This window comes from Falco cherrug, chromosome 1, assembly GCF_023634085.1.
Source record: "Falco cherrug isolate bFalChe1 chromosome 1, bFalChe1.pri, whole genome shotgun sequence".
NCBI lineage: Eukaryota > Metazoa > Chordata > Aves > Falconiformes > Falconidae > Falco > Falco cherrug.
Genome location: NC_073697.1, coordinates 107768535 through 107788768, shown reverse-complemented (window position 1 = coordinate 107788768; position 20234 = coordinate 107768535). Strand labels below are relative to the sequence as shown.

At 46.2% G+C, this 20234-nt stretch overlaps 2 protein-coding genes across 5 annotated transcripts; both read right to left on the bottom strand.

Annotated features, from left to right (window-relative positions):
* Positions 1-408: 408 nt before the first annotated feature.
* On the bottom strand, positions 409-7531 carry SERPINF1 (serpin family F member 1). Its single transcript, XM_005439768.4, has 8 exons — positions 7376-7531; positions 4768-4853; positions 4174-4372; positions 3939-4094; positions 2949-3152; positions 2019-2161; positions 1196-1406; positions 409-817 (listed from the first exon to the last, which is right to left on the bottom strand). The coding sequence occupies exons 2-8, from the start codon at positions 4843-4845 to the stop codon at positions 558-560; spliced, it is 1251 nt and encodes a 416-aa protein (XP_005439825.1). The 5' UTR covers positions 4846-4853; positions 7376-7531; the 3' UTR covers positions 409-557.
* A 3558-nt stretch (positions 7532-11089) lies between these two features.
* Positions 11090-20210, bottom strand: SERPINF2 (serpin family F member 2). Of its 4 annotated transcripts, none has more exons than XM_027806119.2 (9): positions 20098-20210; positions 17907-17970; positions 17087-17149; positions 15624-16041; positions 15167-15310; positions 14760-14963; positions 13779-13921; positions 12984-13188; positions 11090-12160 (listed from the first exon to the last, which is right to left on the bottom strand). In XM_027806119.2, exons 1-9 carry the CDS (start codon positions 20148-20150, stop codon positions 11835-11837), a joined length of 1620 nt encoding a protein of 539 aa, XP_027661920.1. In that variant the 5' UTR covers positions 20151-20210; the 3' UTR covers positions 11090-11834. The 4 variants fall into 4 exon arrangements, with proteins under 4 accessions (XP_027661920.1, XP_027661921.1, XP_005439826.1 ...); XM_027806120.2 differs by lacking the exon at positions 20098-20210 and adding an exon at positions 19077-19184; XM_005439769.4 differs by lacking the exon at positions 20098-20210 and adding an exon at positions 18437-18589.
* Between the last annotated feature and the right edge of the window lie 24 nt (positions 20211-20234).

Below are 20234 nucleotides of genomic sequence, written 5' to 3'. Positions count from 1 at the left end.
GGTATGTGAATCTTTCATGTGTGGCACCCTGATGATTACGAACATGCAGTCATCCAGACCACGCTGCCTTTTACTTCTAATGCTATAAAGCACTTTTCTTCTCTGCAGTGTGAAATGTAAACGGTTGAAATGGATGAGGCAGCAGGTTGGGAAGTGCAAACTTAGAAGCTAGGAGAAGAGGCACTGCAGAACTTGGAGGGCTACCAGCGCAGACCTGTCAGTGATGAGGAATTCACTATAAACAACTGGTATCAGGTTAGAAGACAGGATAGGGGAAAATGCAGTATACACCAGATAATGCTTGTGTATAGGACACAGAACTTCATTGTGGCCAATCTTGGGGAAATGGGAATGTGAAGTCATATGATGCAGGCAGACAGTCTTTCAAGGGAGAATACTGGCGCTTGCTGAGATTAATAGCAAAAGCTCTTTTATTGCAGCATGAAGGCATATGATTTGCAAGTTGTGTCTTTGTGCAGCAGAGCAGGGAGCCAGTACCCCTCCCAAAACCACCCTTTCCATTTGGGCCCCACCATTGCAGATTATTGTGAAGGGATCTAAACACTCCTGGGGTCCAGGATCTTGCCAATAAAGAGGAGGGTTCCAGTGGTATCATCTCGCAGTACAAGAAGGAAAGGTCTGTCCACATGATATTCAATGGGGAAGGTCAGACGAGCGGCATTCACCCCAGGATTTGGTGTGGATTTTTCCCCATCTTCAGTAAGCTCCAAAATTGCCTTGTGTTGTATGTGAGATAGCTTAACAGGTTTGGCAGAAATCTGGGTAAAATCAGGTGATGTGAAAAGTGACTGGAGCCCTGGAGGAAAGAGAAAATTCCATTAGCTAAAACCATAGCTTGCAGGTGGGAGAGCAGTACTGCTGATGCTGTGATCCAGGAGGGCACGTAGCTGCTGTACTAGAGTTTATTGGGGATAAAAGGGAGAAGCAGCTTCTATCTGTTTGTACTCAGCTTCTCCCTTTCAACCTCAGAAACATTGTAAGAGCTTAGTGGAAAGATGTGATAAAAAGTTGAGGGGTCCTGCACCAAGGTGATTTAGTTGCTGGTGAAATCTCTACAAGCTGACAGCAGGACTTAACTAATAACCCACCAGCTTCATACACTTCTGAGAGCAGGAAGCAACTTGCCCACTGCTTGGAGCCCTGGCAGTCTGTAGAGGGGGTGGGATGTACATACTTGTCTCCTTCACTGTGCTGCCGAGTGCCTCTTCATAGTTCAGCTTTAATTTGGGCAAGCTTAGCACAGCATGGACTGTCTTCAGCTCCTTGTCTACATCATGGACAAACTCAGAAGTAAGGCTTTCTTCTATCAGAGTCATATTCTGGGTCACCTTCGTAGGCAGGAAGAACATGGCACTGATTCCCTCTGTCAGTGGCAGCTGTGCAATCTGGAAGGCCAGTTATAAATAAGAGAGAGTCACATCAATAATAAACAGTTTTACCCATCCCATACCAGGCACAGGCCTGAGTCTTGACTGCCTGGTCTTTCCAGTTAACGTTTGGTCATCTTCCCTGTTTGCTTTTATTGGACACGATTCCTCCTGACCCCTCAGGCACGCAGGCTTTCATCAACCCATGCTGCTCCCTTTCTATTACACCGCAAGTGCTCTCTCACCTGTTGAATCCTGTAATGAACTACAGTATTGCTTTGGGGGATTCTCATCTGGAACTCCTTTGAGCTCATGCTACGGTGAAAGATTTATTGGAAGAGGTAGAGATGGAAAAGTTTTGAGGGGTGTGCCCTGCCCTTCTTGCTCAACTTTAGGTCACGCAATACAGGCTAGTAGGATTTGTGCATTATTTAAATTCTGGACTGATTGTCACATAGCCAATGTAGAAGCAGGATATTCTAACAATCAACATACTGCCTTTCAAACTAGGGATTGCAAAACTAGCCCGATGGGAGCAAGGCTGTCTTCTGGAATGGGTTAGCAGATAAGTGTAGCTGACCCTGTTCCTCAGTAGGTTTAGGAGATCTTGTGCAGTATTTGCTCTCTGACCTTGCAGTTGAGTTCTGAGTCAAAACCATATCGCAGTATGGCTTTGGGGTCTGACATCATGGACACCTTCACAGTTCTGTCCTCATCCAGATGGAATTCCTTCAGGGCAGTCTTCTTGGTGTCAAACTTGGTTTTCCATGTCCCTATTTTTTAAAAGATAAAATGGAGGATTTTCTGGAATATTAGCATATGAAAGCAGGCTTGTGTCTGTGGCTGAGTAATCTCGTGCTTTATATATAGTGTTTGCATTTTAAGAGTTGAGGCAATCGAATGATGATAGGGATGGAAATAGACTGATTGGAGCTACTGATTTACTGCCGCCCTTTGGCCTCTTCTTTTCATCTGAGAATTGGCTCAATGGGAAATAAAAAAATCAAGCCAGTGTATGGGTGGAGTAGCTATTGGGAAGTTGATGTCTACTTATGTAATTACAAAACTATTTTAAAGGGTAACAATTGTGTCAATGCATATAAAGTGCTTCTCTCCCCGCCCTTTATTTTGCTCTTTGTCTCTAAGCAATAATTCTGCAGGACACTGGCTTACAGCATGTTCTAGAACAGCTCTCTAGTATTTTCCTCCATTCCCTCTATGGTGGTAAAAAGGCTCAGTACACACTTTAAGTTGTGCCTTCCCTAAATGGTAATATTCTTTCTTTTGCCGTGGAGTTTTGTGAGCTTAAACTTTCTTCTCTGGTCTCTTACTGCAAACAGGTCAACATTCAGCTTCCCAAGAGTAGTAATTCCCCCCTTGAAGACTATTTCTGTCCAGGTAGCGTGCATTTTTTCTTCATTGCCAAACAGTCTCAAACACTGTCATCTTACACTCTCTCTCTTTGGCAGTCTGTTTGCGCTGGAAGTGAGAGTGTTCCTTCATCGCTTCTAACACATGCTTAGTAGACCATCTCTGCAACCAAGCACACAACATTCTTACCCTTGAAGTAAGCAGCCCCAGCAAGGAGAATACTGACATCTGTGGGCATGTCCTTCATAAACCGCATAATCCTTCCTTTTGTCTGTTGTCGTACCCAGCTGTTGATTTCTTGGAGGTCTAGCTGGGTATTGCCACTTAGTGCCCTCGGACGCATCTTGTAGAACTTCTCTAGCTGGCTGTGAAAACCAGGCTTCACTCTCAGTCCTGGGGAACGAAAACATTGATATTGCAGCTAGTTCCCTTATCAAAACAATCTCAAGGCAGCAGACTGCAATCGAAAGCACAGCAGCAGTTCTCATAACATGTCTTTGGCTGCATATATACAGAAAAACCTGCTTTGAAGAAGAATGACTTGAAGGCACATTGAGGAAACTGATCCAAATTCTATAGCCACCCATGGGGGAGTATGGGCTAACTCTCTCCTGAAAAGTAACAAAAGGAGATAAAAACAGAAGGCTTGGACACAGCTATTCCTACATCAGTCTTTCTTCTTTCTCCAGCTTGCTTTATGAGTACAGCTTACTTAACCTATCAGATTCTTGGAACCAGCAGGTTCCAAAAGATAGCTCTTAGCTTTCTCAGCAGCTGTTTATTCCACGCCAAAAGCAGACATTTCAAATAGTTCTGCAAGGAATTAAACAAAGGAATATGGCTGAATGCTGTCACAAATAGAAATGGGATTTGTGGTTCCTGGAAGTTAGCAGCACCTGCCAGAAAAGCAAAGGCAAAATTCTCTGAGTTTCTTCTAGGTCTTCCACACATTAGCTGGTCTGTCACCAGTGTCTCTGTGTGCATTAGTCTGGTCTTTTATTAATGTGCACACAAACTTTCCAGGCTTTTTCTGGAGCAGCAACAGTGTTCTGTGCACTGTCTGCATCCTGGCTCAACAGTACATCAGAGCCAAAGCCGTTAGTGCAGTGTTGCTCAGTGTGTTCTACCTGCTACTAGTTATTTAGGTAAAACTTGATAGAGGGGAAGAAGGACTTTTACTTTTCTCCAAGATGATACGGGAGGCACTTTTCATGCTCTTCTCTGGTCCAACCACGCTGCTCAGTAGGTCCTTGTAAGTGTTGTGAACCTCAGCTTTGTTAAGCAGATCATAGAAGAGAGCACGAGAAATCACATCCTCTGTTCGTTCTCCAGCTCCTGCCGGCAACAAGGACAACAGTATGAGGGAAGGCCTGTCAAGCCAAACAGCACGTGGTGGAAAGGGGCAAGAACTCACCAAGCGAGAGACCAGAAAGTGCAGTAGCTAGGCTGAATGGAGACAGTAGCACGTTGGCAGTGGCTGTCCGGCTAGATTGCTGGCGGTACAGGTCATAGCCGAAGTTGGAGACTGCGGCTGCTAGCTTGTTTATAGGGCTCTTGTAGAATGGATCTTCCTCTTCTTCACCAGCATTAGCTCCATCAGCAGTGGCAGAGTTCTAGCAGGTACAGGGAGTGCTTTGGTTAGACTTGCAGTTTACAAGGGCAGGTGCAGTTGTGATAAATGTTTCAAAGGCAAGCAATCTGCAGATACTCTCCTATGATTTACAGAAACACTGGCTTAATCTTACATAGGAATGGTTACTTTAAATTGTCCCAGTAAAGCCGGAGGCAGCACTCAGATTGGAATCCACTATTTCTGCCTCACGGTCATCCCCTGATGTAACTACTGTGGTTTTATCTAGGTAAAGCAGGAGTTAATCTCATTATGTTGCTAAATAAAATCCTAGTAACTCAGGAGGGTAGAGCTTAATCCTTCTGTAAGGTTCTCTAAACTTAAATTACCTGCTCCAGGTATCTCTCCCTCGCTTTCTGCATGTTGTCTTCTACTCACCTGCTCAGTAGCTGAGTTCTGGGATCTGCTTGGGACAGTTAAGAGACCCAAAAAAAGGAAAGCCACTGGAATCTGCATGCCTGAACCTACAGAGTAAGAATATAACAAAGGTAGTTTGAGTGATCAAGCAAATGCATCTCTACCACTACTATTTGCCGTAACTGGTTGTAACGGGAACTGCGATGACACATGCTGCTGCTTGTCCTTCCCAATTGTGAAACACCTGATCTCAGCTGGCTTTTATTCTTCTGTAGTTGGAAGTATTCAGCCAGGCTGGCCCCAGTGATTTCAAAATTAGGCAAGCATATGTCTGGGTTTGCCTGAGTGCAAAATAAGATGCGTGTGGCCCAAACCACGGTGGTGCTAGCAGTGACAGAGTGCCAAGGTCCAGAAAAGCACTAAATAATACTTTCTGAGTTTTAGACTTTAAAAAACTCAATACTTCATTTAAAAAAGGTAGCAAATCCATTTTGTTGAATGGGGTGGAAGACAAAACTGCTTACTGCTCTGCTATACAAGTTACCTGCCTTGCACAGTAGTTTATGATGTTTCTTGTGTCTGCATGTGCTTGGAATGCCGTACAGCCTATATGTGTCCTCTACTGCTTACTTGCAATTTGACAAAGTGAAAGTAGAAGAGCTTTCTTAAAAGACAGTAAGGAAAGAAGCTAGGAGTAAATACCTAACGCTGCACCAGATCTAGAGAAGAAGTGAAAGACAGAGCTTGGCTTAGTCACCTCCCAATGGAGGTGGGAGAAAAGTACCAAACTCCCCAAAGTTGCTCCTTCTGTGGAATCCACTTTTAATTGCTGCAGCCTTGGAATATGTGGCCCTTCCAGACACATCTGTCTGGTCCAAAGGGCAGTGCGCAACTGAGGGTTTCACTGTGGGTAAACCAGAGCTACTGCAGAAGTGTCATGCCCCCGAGAACAGACGCCACTGAGGCTGGTCTGAAGCAATGTTTATGTAGATTCCCAGAAATTAAAGGAAGAGGGCTGTATTTAACTAACCCCTGTGATCCAGGCATCCAGTAAAACAGGAGAAAGAACATGTGTTTCAGATTATCTTCAGCTATAAAGAAAACATGCCTGCTGGTAGAAATACAACCTAAAGCCACGTGGCTACAACAGCCCCAGTTCAGGACCTAGTCTTTTCAGGCAGAGGTTTTACTTCAGTGAAAGGGAGTTCCCTGTTTCCCTTTACTGCCAAAACCCTTTTCTTCTGGAGGTAGTTCTGCTTTGGAGAAAAAGGTGTCATAGTGGAGGTTTTTTCATCTATGTTTAGATGGTGTAACACAGCAGTGGTACTCTCTTTTTCCTGAGCCCTTGCATCTTGTGACCTGCTGCTATCCTAGCTGCTGAGTAGATGAGGTATTCTGGTGCAGAAGATGCGTATCAAGAAGATTTACTATACTGGAACAAACCAATGTATTTGGTGGCACAATAGTGGATATAATGTTGGGATTGCTCATATCATTGCAGAAGTTTATAACAAATAGGCAGCATGCTGAGAGATGAGAGAAGCCCTGCATGAATCTAAGTTAAAAAGGTCTTGGCAAGGACTTTGTGAGGATGCCTGCACCAAGCAGTACTCTTGCATGCTGAGCAGAAGAGGTTTGGCCCAGTCTAGTTTAGGGATGAAGGTTTTCCATGGAGCATAACCTTTTCTCTGGAAAAAAAAAAAAAAAAAAAAAAAGAAGAAGAAAAAAAAAGTCTCAACGCAACCTCTGCTTCCAACTACACTGAGCTCCCGGGAGCATGAGAGCGGAGATTGGTTTTGCAGATTTGTATTGTTTTTGCCAGTACTGTCACCAGCTTCGTATTTCTCAAATTTTGCCAAAAAGCAATTTCCATTTTAGAAAGACAAAGCTTTTTGCGTTTGAATTGGCCTGAACATCTGGATTCTATTTGCATGTCTCTTAGCGCACAGCCAGAAATGCAGGGAAAAGAATTTGGTTGGAGCAGAGGTGGGATGGTTTCAGGCATGATATTAAAATCTGTGGCTGCCTTTAAAGAGAAGAGGAGCAACAGCATGCAGCATGTGATGTTACAGTAAGGAAGAAAATTGTGAGAAATGAGCTGAGAAGGAACTTTGTGTCTGGGAGTTGTCTGTTTGAGAAGGCCGCCAGGTGCAAAGGAAGTATTGTGCTTTCCATCGATAGCAGTACAAGTCTCACATCATTTATAAACACTTCTGATTTTAGGGGTGCTGTGAAACATCACCCACAAGTTCAGACTGCTCACTGTGATCACTTCACCCCATGGCACTAACTCCCTCTGAAGCATCTTGCAACCACTAGCTCTAGAGGATCTGATATCACCAAAATTGTTACTGTCGCAAAAAAAGGCATGTTCCCATCTGCAGCACAGACCCTAGAAGGGCAGAAAACCACCCCAGTTCCCAAGCGCTGCTCAGCCCCGGAGGCAAAGAGGTGCCCAAGGATGCTGGTGGCTTCCTACCCATGGTGAGATCTCTCATTTGGTGGGAATTGCACCCTTGAACACCTGCAGAACTGTTCTGCCCATTTCCCAGGTCCTCCTAGAGCTCCCCAGCCCCTGCCCACCGCTCCCCTCGCCGCAGGCTGGGGGCCAGGGCGAGCTGCCCCTTACCTCGGGCTCTTCTGGGTGCTGCCGGCGCTGGCTCCCGGTGGCTTCGAGTCGGGGACAGTGTGGGCTTGGTGCAGCCACATCTGCTTTTTGCTGCTTCCCCCAGCCCAGCCTTCGGCAGGCTTCAGGTTACAGCTTCCCAGGGCTCTCTTAAAGTGCTCTGCTCCCATTTTCTGCTGCTGCCACCCTCCTGATGAATTGCACTAATTTTTTAACCCTGCCTTCCAAAACAAATGTGCTGCCTGTGATAAGGGCAGTTGAGCGGGTAAAGCACAGGTCACAGAGGCAAATGCTCCCTGCCCTGTTTGAGCAAGTCTTCTATCCCTGCCGTTTTGCCATGTGTGACATGAGGGAATTTCTGTCTCAGAGATACGGTTAATGCAGTAGTGTTTAATGGATTAATGTTCAGTATTTAATGGAGAGACTGGTAAAGTGGAAGCAGGATGCTATTGCTGTTTAAAGCAGTTAAGGGGAAGACATTGAGCAGTTCTACCCAGTGGTAGTTACTAGTTAACAAAAAGTTATTAACATAATTGGCTTAAAGGTTTTGGCCAAAAAGAAGACTAAAAAGCTCTTGGTAAAAATGATGAATTAACAGAATGTCGTAGGAGCTTACAGAATGAGAAATGATCTGGAGAAGGAAAAGGGGCCAGAGGTTTTTGCAGTAGATGATTTTAGGGGAGCACCCATCAGTGCACATTTAAATCAAGAGAGTGTATTTTTCGGAAGTATTACATTGTAAAACTCATTGTAACTAGATATTGCAGAAGATGAAAGATAAATAGATTTTGGAGAGAAAAAAACAACCCAAACCAAATTAGACAGGTCCATTGAAAGCTAACGATGGTCGGGTGTAATGTCAGACTCAGCAGCTGAGTGATACAACCAGAGAACAGTTGTTTTTCCTTGTCCCTAATCATTCTTGGCTGCTTTTTCCCCAGTCATTTGTTACTGGCTGCTGGGAGAGCCAAGATACTGGGCTAACTGGACATGTAGCTAGCCTGATCCAGGGCAGCTGTTTGTCTACTTGGAGATGCTGTAAGTAAATTGTAGCCAGTAATGTCAGTGCCCCCAGTCTAGGCTTGCGTTGGGACATCTCCTTGTTGGGCTGCCAGCCTCACCACTAACAGGTAATGAGGAGTTACTCATGCTGGCACTGGGCTCATACAGCCCCTCAGCAAAGAGGAGAAAAGGATGGTTTTAGAGAAGCATTAGCTGCTGTTTTTGCAAGCTGGGAAAGCAAATCAGGTAGCCTGCCCTGTGATTAGTCAGTGCTTCAAAGGTGACCCTTTCTAACAAGAAGAGTAATAGCTCTGCTTTCAACTGCTTCTCGGCCTGCTCTGTGAGAAATTGTCTGCAGAGAGATGTTTGTACTTGTTAGGCTTCCATCGTCGGCCCGAGAATGGGGGTGTTGGCTGTGGAGATATCTTCTGGTGGTTTTAATCTCTTTTTGATACCTTATTTGTGGTATTAAAATGCCTTTTATGGAAGGGCCACTAAAGAAGTTTTTACATCTCGTCTGTATCTTCAAATGAAAGCTCAGCTGTTTAAATACAGGTTTGGTTTTAAAGCATTTAAATCAGAGTGGCAGTTGTATAGGATGTTATTATAGACCAAAGCAAGCTTGATTCCTGTAGGTGAAGGGAATTCACTCATTTAACTAGATGCAAGGGCTTAAACCAGTTTTGTTACGTCGATACAAACGTTTTACTGTTGTTCTGGTTTGTGTCCAAGATAGTAGTCAATATGCTGTCTGAACAGTGTTCACCTCTGCTGTGGAAGTACTGATCATATTCACATGAATTTGCTCTAGTAAAGAAAAAAATACATCTAATATTAAAGATACTGAGACTTACTTGATATTCTCAGCCAGTGTTGCAGATGAGCTATAGAGCAGACACCCTGTGCTCGTCATGTCTTTTCAGAACAGAGCTCAGTCAAAATGAAAGCTTAGCAATGCTAAGTGGAAATTCCTGAGCAGAGACATTAATATTACTTTGCATTTTACAAACTGCCTCTTCTGGAGAGTCAGTAGAGTGAAAAAGAGTCTTAAGGTTGGTGTAACTGATAATTTGTTGAGCAAAGCACAGTCATGGAAGGCTGCTGTACTGTCAAATAAGATTAAATTAATAGTTTGACAAGAATAGCTTGTAGGAGGAGGGATGGCAGAAAGATGAAAAGTAGGAAATAAGAAACAAGCTGTTCAGGAAACTGAGAATGAGGGGAAAAAACTTTACAGAAGAGGGGGAGCTGGAGGGCAGAGGCATAAAGAATACGACTTGCACTTCAAATTTTGCACAGGTTGCATTGCAACAGGACAGAATTTAGGGAGGTTAGTGCTGAGGTTGGAGTAGCCGAAACAAGACTTACCTAAGGCATGGGATGGTATTTCTTAATGTTAGAAATGAATCTGTGTGAATAAATAAGCTAAAATGTTCCCCATGGGCTAGAGCTATGCCCTCATAGTAGGGCTGAATTCTTGTGGGTTTACTTGTTAAAATTACATGGCCCCATAATTACATGCTCTTTTTGAAGGGTAAGTGCCTTTGCATTGGTTGAAGGGGCAGGCATTATCTTTAGCTGTTCTTCCCCTTTTAGACTGCAAGAAATGTGTAATTGCAGGTTTGAGCCAGGACTTTTTATTCCCCAAAGTCTCCTGCATCCCCAAAATTCATGGTTAGTGAGTCAGTCCTTCTCTTGTTCCAGCAGATGGTGCAGACTATTCAGGGACGGAGGCTCCCAGAAGCATTCTGCCTCTTCCTTTGAGGGAAGGCAGACTTCCGAGTGAGGAAAACACTGCCAGAAGGATGGCCCTTGTGCTCTGTAACTGCTATTTTGCAAAAACAGAGCACCTTCCTTTTTAACCAGAAGCTGAAGGAGTTCAGAGGCAGAATCTACTATGGACAGCAGTTGTTTTGTACAGAAATAGCTGCAGCATGGCAGGCCGCAGTGAGTTAGACCAATATTTTTACGTGGTAGGATGGCTTGGTGGGGTGGAGCATTCTCAAGAGGCTTTCATGGTAGCTTACTTCAGACATGCACATGCACCCAGGGAGCTATGCCCATCTCACACAAAAGCGAAGCTGTAACGAGACATTGCCTTTTGCCAAAACAGGGCAAAAGCAGTGACATTCAGCTACAGGTGTCAAAATACATTCCTCCTTCCCCTGGAAACTATCCCAGCCATCCATATAGCATTGTGCTGTGGAGCCAGGAGTACCGCAACAGAAGAACAAATTGCAGATAGCAGATGCCAGATCAGCATCTTTGAACCTTCTAGTAGTAGATACCAGTAATGCTCAGGTTTTGCCCATGAAAGAGGTTAAGGACCATCACATCCCTGCTTATTGCTGCTCACAGGCAAAATACCCTCCTGTCCCTGCACCACAGAGTTCATACCCTAATCCAAGGAATTCTGCCATTTCACAAAGCCATGTTTGACCCAGTGAGTGTTCCCTGCACATTCTGCAGGTGAGATGCCCAAAGTTAATTGGACTCAGTCCTTGGACAGTCTGTACAGATCAGTCATTTCACCTCACAGCCCCTCTTGTCCTCTGTGATGAGGTGCAGCAAAAAGCACATCCTTCACAAGAGCCCTTCTTGTCTTTCTGTCTTGTCATACCCAGACTTTTTTCCTCCTAATCTTCGCAATTATTCATGTCACATGCCTTTTTCATTTCTCTGTTGGGTCTTTCAATGCCACACCTTAAGCAAATATATTCTGCTTTACTCTTTATTATTCTGCCAACATAAAAATCACTAAAAAACACTTTATAAAATATGTCTTGAAAAATCTAGCATTACCGAAGAACCTACAGTTTCCCAGGAAAAGGCCTGTAGATAAGGATCTAAAGGGGTTTCCTGCTGCAGACCCTGCCACATCAGATCCCAACAGCCAAGGAGTAGGAAAAGGGAACCTTTGAGAAGAGCCCGTGCCTGGAAATGGCTGTGACGCATCCTAGAGAAGACAACTGGTTACTAGTCTAGTTGGATCTAGAGGTCATTTTCTAGGTGGGTACAGACGGTTTTCAGAGAAACGCTTTGAGGGAGACATGTTCACAGGAACTGCGGAAGGAAAAGCCATATTAATATCTCTGGCTGTTGTCCAAGCTGCCAGATGCTAATGATGATTCCAGGCTACAGGGGACTCTACAAGAACTTAATAAAGACTCTAATAAGAGTCTGGGGACAAGGAAGTCTCCATTCCAGGACTGAGAGCCCTGGAAGGGAAATCCAGGCAGAGCAAGCTTTTCAGGTTCGACAGAGGGGAACCCCAACCTGGAGCAGCTCGTAGAGGCTGGAATGGGCTATCCCAGGACTGATCTCTAGGGATCTGTAAAGGAAAACAGCAAGGGATTGCCTCCTGTGGCCTCAGAGGGAGGTCTCCAAGGACAGGAGGCCTCTCTTAGCTAGTCCAAAGGGCCAGGTAGCAGTCCCAGAATGCTTAGGCTCTGCTCCTCTCTCATTTAGGCATGGGGTACTCATTGACATCTGTTGCTTCGTGTGAGTCCTGTGGTGCTTTTATCTGGGGAGCAGCATTAGGGTTAGGGTTCTGGACACTGCCTATAAAAAGCGGGATGCCTGTTTCGTCTTCAAAGATAATGAAGACAAAGGGCCTGTCAAGGCTGAAAGCAGAGACTGAGCGTGAAATTGCGATGCTGGTAGCAGCAGATGCTTCCACCCCATCTTCTTTAAGCTCTAGGGTAGACTGATGCTGTATACTGGATACGAAGAGAGGTTCATCTGTGATCTTCTGGAGATTGGGGCTTGTGAAGAGCTCCCAGAGGCCTGCAGAGAAATGAGACTAAGTCAACAATTCCCAGTTGGTGCCACCAGGTCAGGTTTTTTTCAAAGCTGTCTGAAGAAAGCAATTCCCTAATCCGTTGCTACATGTGTTGTCCACCATGGAGGACTGGAGAACTGGCAGGCAACAACCAAAAGCTGCAGTCCAACCAGGAGCCCCAGTCCCCCTCTGTATGGAGAACTGAGGGTGCCAAAACCAGAACAGTTTTCACAAGCTTTGTCCACCTCTTTTAGAATAGTAGTATAAGAACTTAAAGCCTTCCTTAAAAAGCAGAGGCAAGTCTGAAGGCTCTTTCTTGCTAGGCTGGAAACACTTTTACAGAGATTATTTTTTAAGCAATTCAGCAAAACAAAGTGAACTATTTATTCTCATCTGGAAATGCAGTGCATGGTGTTTTATTTCAGTAAGCTCTCAATTCCACATTCTGCAATCTGCATTCTCTCTTTTGGCAATTTCTACGTCCTAGACACTATGTGAAATGACAAAGTAAAGGGATAAAGGTTGATGCATAGGATGAAGTTGGTCTCGGCTATAAAAAGGGGAATAGGAAGAACTTGTAAAGACTGTGAGGAACTGTGAATGCTGCTTTCTCTGTAGTATCATCTTGAAGCAAAACATTTGGTGCTAGGCAAGCAAAGAGTAAGGAGGAGGAGAGGAATAAGAGATGAAAGAGTTTGGATGTTATCTGGAGCAAGCTGTGAGGCACAGCTTTAGAAACAAGGATGGCAGTTTTTAGTGTCAGTGAACAGACGCCATATAGCTTGATCAGCTTCACTTATTCCATGCAGATCCTCTTAGAGGCCTTACCCATTTGACCGAGAACCTTGTTGAGTTCCAGCTGATAGTCCAGTTTTATTTTGGGGATCTTCACTGCGGTGGGTACCTCTTTGGGGAAAAGCCTGCATAGCTGTCGATAAGGGAAGTTCTCCAGAACATGAGAGGTATCCCAAGTATACTGGTTTGGTACAATGACCACAAAACTCATGTTACTCTTAAAGGGAAACTTGGCCACCTGGAAATAAAACCAACCAGAAGAATTTATGGAAGAGGAAGGAAAGTCCAGAAAGTGATGCTTTTAATTTAGTCTTTTTCTTATTGGTCTACAGAGCCAGTCTAGCTCTCGGACAAAAACAGCCTGGTAGGAAGGGGGTATCTGATTTCTTCATAGGAGAAAGTTTGTTGGAATAACAGCATTAGGGTTTGGTATTTAGCTACTGACTGGTAAAGATGGAGCACATGGCAGTGGAAGCCTGCATGCACAAACATTGTACCCACTCTGGCAGTAGCTGTATTCTGAAGGGCTCCAACAGTACATTTTCTGAGGGAACTCCTTCCCATATATCCTCATTTATCTTTAACTCAGGGCTTTAAAACTCCATTAATTCCCACTTAGTGGGAATATCTCTGTGGGTTTTCCTAGAGGTTGAGAGTGAAGATTCAACATTCTGGCTAGAAGCAAGGACAAAGGATCCTTATTAAATTTTTGTGTGCTATGCCTGTTAAAAGACATTTGTTTTTTGGAGAGAATACTTGCAGTCAGTAAAACACCACAGCAAGAAGAAATTTCGATCAAAATTTATAATGCTTCTAATAGAGCCCTACCTGAATGTCCTGTGACTCCAGTGTAAACCAGCTCAGGGAGTACTTCTGGGCTTTCATCATCTCAACTGGGACCACAAACTCATTGTCAAGGTGGAATACATCAGGCCCAGTGAAGCTAGCATCAAATTTATTCCTCCAAAACCCTATCAAAATACAAGTTTAGAAATCAACAAAGTTAAATTTGGGTAGGAAAACAGAAACTGCCTGGCTGACACTTCTCCTATCACGAATTCTCCAGCAAGGCAGATAGTGACCAGGCAGGTAGAAATACAGTGAAGATAAGTCAGTACGAGTGCTGGAAAAGCCGTTAACAGCGGGAAGCTCAGGAAGCTCTTATCTTCCAGAGAGGGACTATGGAATGACAAAAAGCACGAGGATTAATTCTCATGCCTCAGTGTGGGAGATTACTGAAGGCTATGAAGATAAAGTCGTGGATGTTTGCGCTTTGAAATACGAGGAGTATTGGCTTTGTGCCACATAAGGTAAAACAGTGCTCCAAGACCAAGCTAAAACATTTGCAGATTCACACTGGAAGTAAGTGTTTTGTCTGTGTTTTGATGCACAACCCTCAGGGAATTAAAAGAGGAAGATATGCCTGACCACTGTGCTGTAGTCAGAAAGAAATCCACAGAAGCTGCCTGCGAGCTCTGTGATTGATGTGTAGTGAGTTACATGTGACCTGGTTAAGATGAGCAGTGATGTGCCACTGTCTGGGATCCTGAACCAGAAGGCAAAAATATTGCAGGTTCCACCTGCTGTATTCTGGCTCTGCTGTCAGGTAACATTTTTAGCACATGTGAAGGAGTTGGGAATCATTACTGTAAAGAAATCTAAGCAAGAGGAACAGCAGATGTACAAGAAAAGAACAAGCAGATTGACTAGCAGGAAGCAATGAAAGGAGATGCATTCAGCCACAGTGCTTGCAGAAACCTAGTAGATTTTTAACTATGCTTTTTGAAAAGTAAGACCTTTGGGGCTCACCGTGGAAATGGATCGCATTGAGCAGGAGCACCACTGTGTTTTCAGGGAGCTGCTGTAGGAAGGTGGGTATTTGCCCATTAGTTGCTTCCTTTACCCATTTGTTTATGGCTGCGAGGTCATCCTCACTGATCCCAGAAAGGGTCACGGGCTTTGCTCCGTAAAATTTCTCTGAGTCCTCCAGGAACTCATCCTTCACCTCAAATCCTGGCAGAGGAGAAGAATTCTACGTCAAGTCATCAGACATTAAAAAAAATTTGCTTAGTGGCTCAGTCAGTGGCATGACAATCCCCAGGAGGAGTGCTTGGGGAAACAGAGACATCTCCCACTACAGCAGTGTGCTTCCATCACTCTCTGTCACCGCGAGTTTTATCCTACACCAGTTCAGATGCCCCCATGCCAGCTCTCACCTTTCTGCAGGTACAGACGCGACGCAAGGCTGAGGGTGGATTCTGTGAGCCTTCTGCGAAGAGTGCCCAACATATGGTGGAGACAGGGCACTGACTCCACGTGCATTGCCTCCAGTAAATGCTTCTCTGTCTGATTTGCTGCTCCTAAAAAAGCAAAGTCAAATTCCTGTTAGGTCCTGCCCATGTAATGGAAAACAGGGACATTAGCTGCCTCCTGTGTCCACAGAATGCCCACAGAAACATTCTGCGGCTTACAAAAGAGGCTGGAGAAACCTGAGTAGGAGCCTCAGCAGGGCTATGGAGGGCAGCTTTAATTGTACCTAGTTAAAGCTGCAGGAGTACAATTAAGTGGAAGATGCAGTATTTAATCTTTATGTTTTGCACATTGGTTCCTAATGCCTCCACGAGGGGGTACAGGGAAGGGCAGGGAACAGTGCTTTTGTAACTAAGAAGTTACCCAGTGCCAGGTGAGACAAGGCGAGGGCGATGCTGAGGGGTGACAGGATCACATTGGTTCTGTTGGACTCCAGCTGGACCTCCTTCAGGAGATCAATGCTGAATCTCATCAAGCCATCTGCTAGCCTCTGGCTTTTCTTCCCAGTCATCTCACAGTTTTTATCTTCAGCCTCTCCTTCTTCTTCAGAAGAGGCAATATTCCCAGATGGTTGCTGTTCATGACAGCCCACAGCCCCAGCTATAGCTTCATCTTCTGGGTTCCTGTCATTCCTCATGCCTGGTGGGGTGATGGTGAAAGGTAGCATGGGTCCATCGATCTCCTGGAAGCTGTCATAGGTAAAGTCTGCCGGCTCTGCATTCGGCAGGGTTGGGATGGCTCCCAGCAGAGCAGGCTGCGTAACTCCAGCACTTTTCACGTCCTGGGGAGAAACAAAAAGGATAATGCTGAGAAAGCAGGGGCACAGCAATACCATCCTTCATGGGCTTCATTGCACACCTAAATGGCTTGAGAAAACCCTCCAGCTTCTCTATTGTGGTGGTGTGTTCAGTTACCTTTTAACCCTGAGGGTAAAAGCACCTCCGTGAGTTTGGAAGACAGAAGGTCTTGTGTCCTGTGAAAGTGGACCAAGTGAGGGTCTTGCAGGGATCCTCCTCTGCTTGCTGTCAGGGCCTGCCCCAGGCAAATGAGCCCAACAGGCATGCTTTGAGGGCAAGAACCACCAGCCCATGTCTGATGCCTTCACCATTTACAGATCCATCATCCTCAACCTTGATTTCACCTCCTCCTTTCACATATTTTAGCACTGCCTATCTGCCTCGTGCATCGGTCAGCACCCTCTGCTGCTGTCACAGTCTTGATCCATTCTGGCTCAAATCCTCCTCTAGGCATCAGTCTCTTTTTTGACTTGTCTGTTTTATTCCATTCCATCCCTCTTATCTCCAAATTTCCTCATTTTCCAGTTTTCTAAGCTTTAGCCTATAGCACTGCTGCTACTGTCCTCACATTTGCATGGCCTTAAACATGTTTTTTGCCTCAGATCTCTCTGTTCCCACCTGCATCCAGATGACATTCCTCTACCGCGGGAGCGCTGCACTGTCAGAGCCAGGCTCGATGGGTAGCATCAGCTATCGGTCTTTCTCCCTGTCACCCTCATAGCTAGCTGTTTTTCTCATCTTCCCTTATCAATCAGAAATTAAATAATTCACCTGCCAGTCCCTGTACACACCAGCTACTGGTGTTTACTCCATACGCTGCCCAGTTATTTAGGCTGGAGCTTCCAACACAAAGGAGCATAGCACTGGCAGCAGCAGGGAGGGAAGCCTGCAAAAAGATGGACTTTCTCATTGCACTGGCACTGCTAGGTTTTACTGCCTGGGCTCATCCTATCTCAGGACAAACCTATAACCATCGCACATACTACAGCATAACTTCAATCCCCTTGGATGGAACCAGTCATTGCTTACCTTCAGCTCCCCATCTTTGTCTAAGAAGAGATGCTTTTGCTCCATGGCATGTGCTGAAGAAAACTGTAGGGAGAAGGGGGGGAAACAACAAACAAGGAAATGATGTGGGACATGTTGTCAGGTCCCAGGTAATCTCCTCTGAATTTCCAGAGTCAGTCTTTTCTGCTCCCAATCCTAACACATTCCCATGGGGCCAGGTCAGAGACTGGCACCAGCCTGACTACAGCACAGGCAAGGCTTTAGGATGCAGACACCCCCCCCAGAGGCAGTGGGAGACACCATGGGGAGGTGGAAATGAGCAGGGACTGGGAGGAACTGCAGATACTGGATTTGTTCAGAAAGGGACCAGGCCAGAAGGGTACAAAATAATGTATCCTCTGGAGAGTAAGCAGTACGATTTTGCAATCTCGGATCTGACAGTGATCCAGATTTAAGGGGAGGGGGGCGGGGGGAAGCTGTTATTAAACAACCTCCTGTTAACTCCTCAAGGTCATGGTCACTAAGTACAGTTGAAGCCAAGTTTACAAAGATTTTCTACAGATATCCACTTGAATAATGAGAATATCCACACCTATTTTAGCTGGGGAAAAAAAAAATCAGAAACCTTGCTGCACTGGGGCACAGGCTAACCCCACTGCAGAGCAGCAGTGTCCTCCACCCATCTGCTTTCCAGGGCTTCTCACGCAGAAGCATCAGGCTGTATTTGCCCCGTGCTCTGGTGCAGGTGAGCCACCTCACTCCCCTTGCCTTTTGCTGGCTGGGGAGGGGGCTGTGCCCACAACACGGAGGCCCCCACTATCGCTGGACTGAAGCAACTTACCCTTAGGTGACTGTGCAGAGCAGATAGGCAGAGCAGCCACAGACCCCAGAGGAACACCATATTTCTGGAACAGAAGGACCAGCCGAGAGAGAAGTTATTTCCAGCTGCCTGGAAGCAGCAAGCTGAGCCTGTTCAGGTCTACAGGGAGAAAATTACCAACCTGGCCAAACAGGTTGGCACAGGAGCTTGCAGAAAGCAATAGGGAGATGAACAATGCTGCAAAGTAACAACACAGGACTCCTGGGTCCAACGCCAAGGCAGCGAAATCAGAGAGGAACAGGGACCCGCATCGGAGCAGAGCTGCAACCACAGCCAGGCTCCTACATGACACTCTCCTGCTTGGATCCTGCATTTCTGACCCCGTTGCTCTTATTTCTCTGGATTGCAAATGGTATTTCCCTAATCAGTCCTGCACACACTGTGCCTCTGGAAGAAAACAAGAGCCTCTGCTCCTTTCCCATGCAAACCACCACGGTACGGGCACAGCATCCTCAGCTGTGCGCCAGGATCTTGGGAGAGGGGATACTAACCTGCCTCAGTGGGGCTGCAGGCACTCAGCACGTGCTGTCTGGAAGGGACTTTGCAGGTAGAAAATGCAATACCAGAGCAGTTTCTCAGCAATATGTCCTGGTACAGAGAGTCCTCCCCTTCCCAGCACTTGCTTTCCCACTTTGCTGGCAAACCCAGCCTCTCCCACCCCCGCACTCCAGTTCCTGTATGGGACAGTGGGACCAGGGCTTCTAGGGTCACGGTTAAAACCCCACCCGTTCCCTGGCCACTGCTTCACCCTGCCACTTTTCCCTTTCAAACAGAAATAACATTTTTCTTCTTGACATAAAGCCTCCATGCCAAAGCCCAGCCCTGGGCATGGCTGCCATACACAATTCCTGGGGCTGCTTTCCACTCTCGGAGCAATCCCTGCTTTCACCCGAAACTGCTGGGCTGTAACCCCAGTTACCAAGTGGAAAAAGCAAAACTTGAGGCCATTTCATTCCTCCTCACCCCGAATCCCACAGCCACATATAACTGAATGCCCCTTTCCTTCCTGGTGGTGCCAATCCTTTAACTGTCTGCCAAATTCACAAACACACACCCCTTTCCCAGAGAGGAGCTATTGCATGTTGCAGGAACCCCCATTTACTGTCAAATCCTAGCTTGGTTGTCCCTTACCTGAGGCTGTTCATGTCCACGTTGGAGCTGGCACCTGCTTTAGCCCAGCCAGTAGCTCTGTGTGGGGCAAACACAGCCTCTTGCCCAGCCCACCCCTCCTACTCGCCACAGCGACCTTCGGTACCACCCTGTTTCAGAATTTGGCAGGCAAATATTGACCTGCGGCATCCGGTTAAACATTTGTTCGGGGTATAAGAGTGAATTTGTGGCATATTTGGAGACGGGGAGACACTGTGGACTGCTGTACCCTCAAGACAATATTAACACTGAGTTTACCAGTTCCAAAACTCCCATCAGCAGAAGTAACATGCAAAGTCAGTTGTCCTTAGCAGTGGGGCTCAGTTTTCCGTATTCTCCCTGTGCTGGGAATGTGCTCTTCTGTTCATAACCTTTAGTGAAATCATAGGGTTGTTATTTATTGCCACAGGGCACTGGTTTTGGAATTTTCTTTGCAGAAAACCCCAGCTCTTTACTCCCTGTATCCCAGCTGCTTCTGCTGCAGCAAGCACGAGGCACCAGTTTTAAGAGATGGCTGGTGCCCAAGGCCCCGTGGCTGTGTACCCGAGCAGGAGGCGTGATGCTTAGGCTGGGCTGAGCCAAGAGCAGCTGGTACCTCCCCTGGGGCACAGCACGCACCAGAGCTCTGCCGGGGGACTTGGCCTCGGTGCCGGGCTCCGCAGCACGCACACATTGCAGTGGCATGGAAGGAGAGGCTCGGGAACAGGCAGAACTCCAGCAGTCCTGTGCTGTGCAGTTTTGTGCCGTATGCAGAAGCGATGGTGATCCTGGCCACGTCCTCAGTGCAAGAGGAGTCACTAAAGGAGCAGCGGGGAATGCTGATGGGATTGCAGCACTCTCAGTCATCCATTCCTTGCAGCAGCTCTTGGTTCCCAAACTCGCCCCAGACACTGGGAGAGTGGAAAGGAGACAGGTCCAAGCTCGGCAACCAGAAACTACTTTGGGACATGCCGCTGCAACCTGGGGAGCTAATTCGCCTTGGAAAGTCCCTGCAAAGTCCTACCTTATCTCCAGGGCATCTTCACAGCATCCCCGCTCCAGCTCACCCAGGAACATGAGGTGACTGAAGGCAGAGCTCTACCCTTGGCTGCCAGAGCAGGAGAGCTGCAGCAAGCACGCCCAGCCCTGCACCACGCTGCA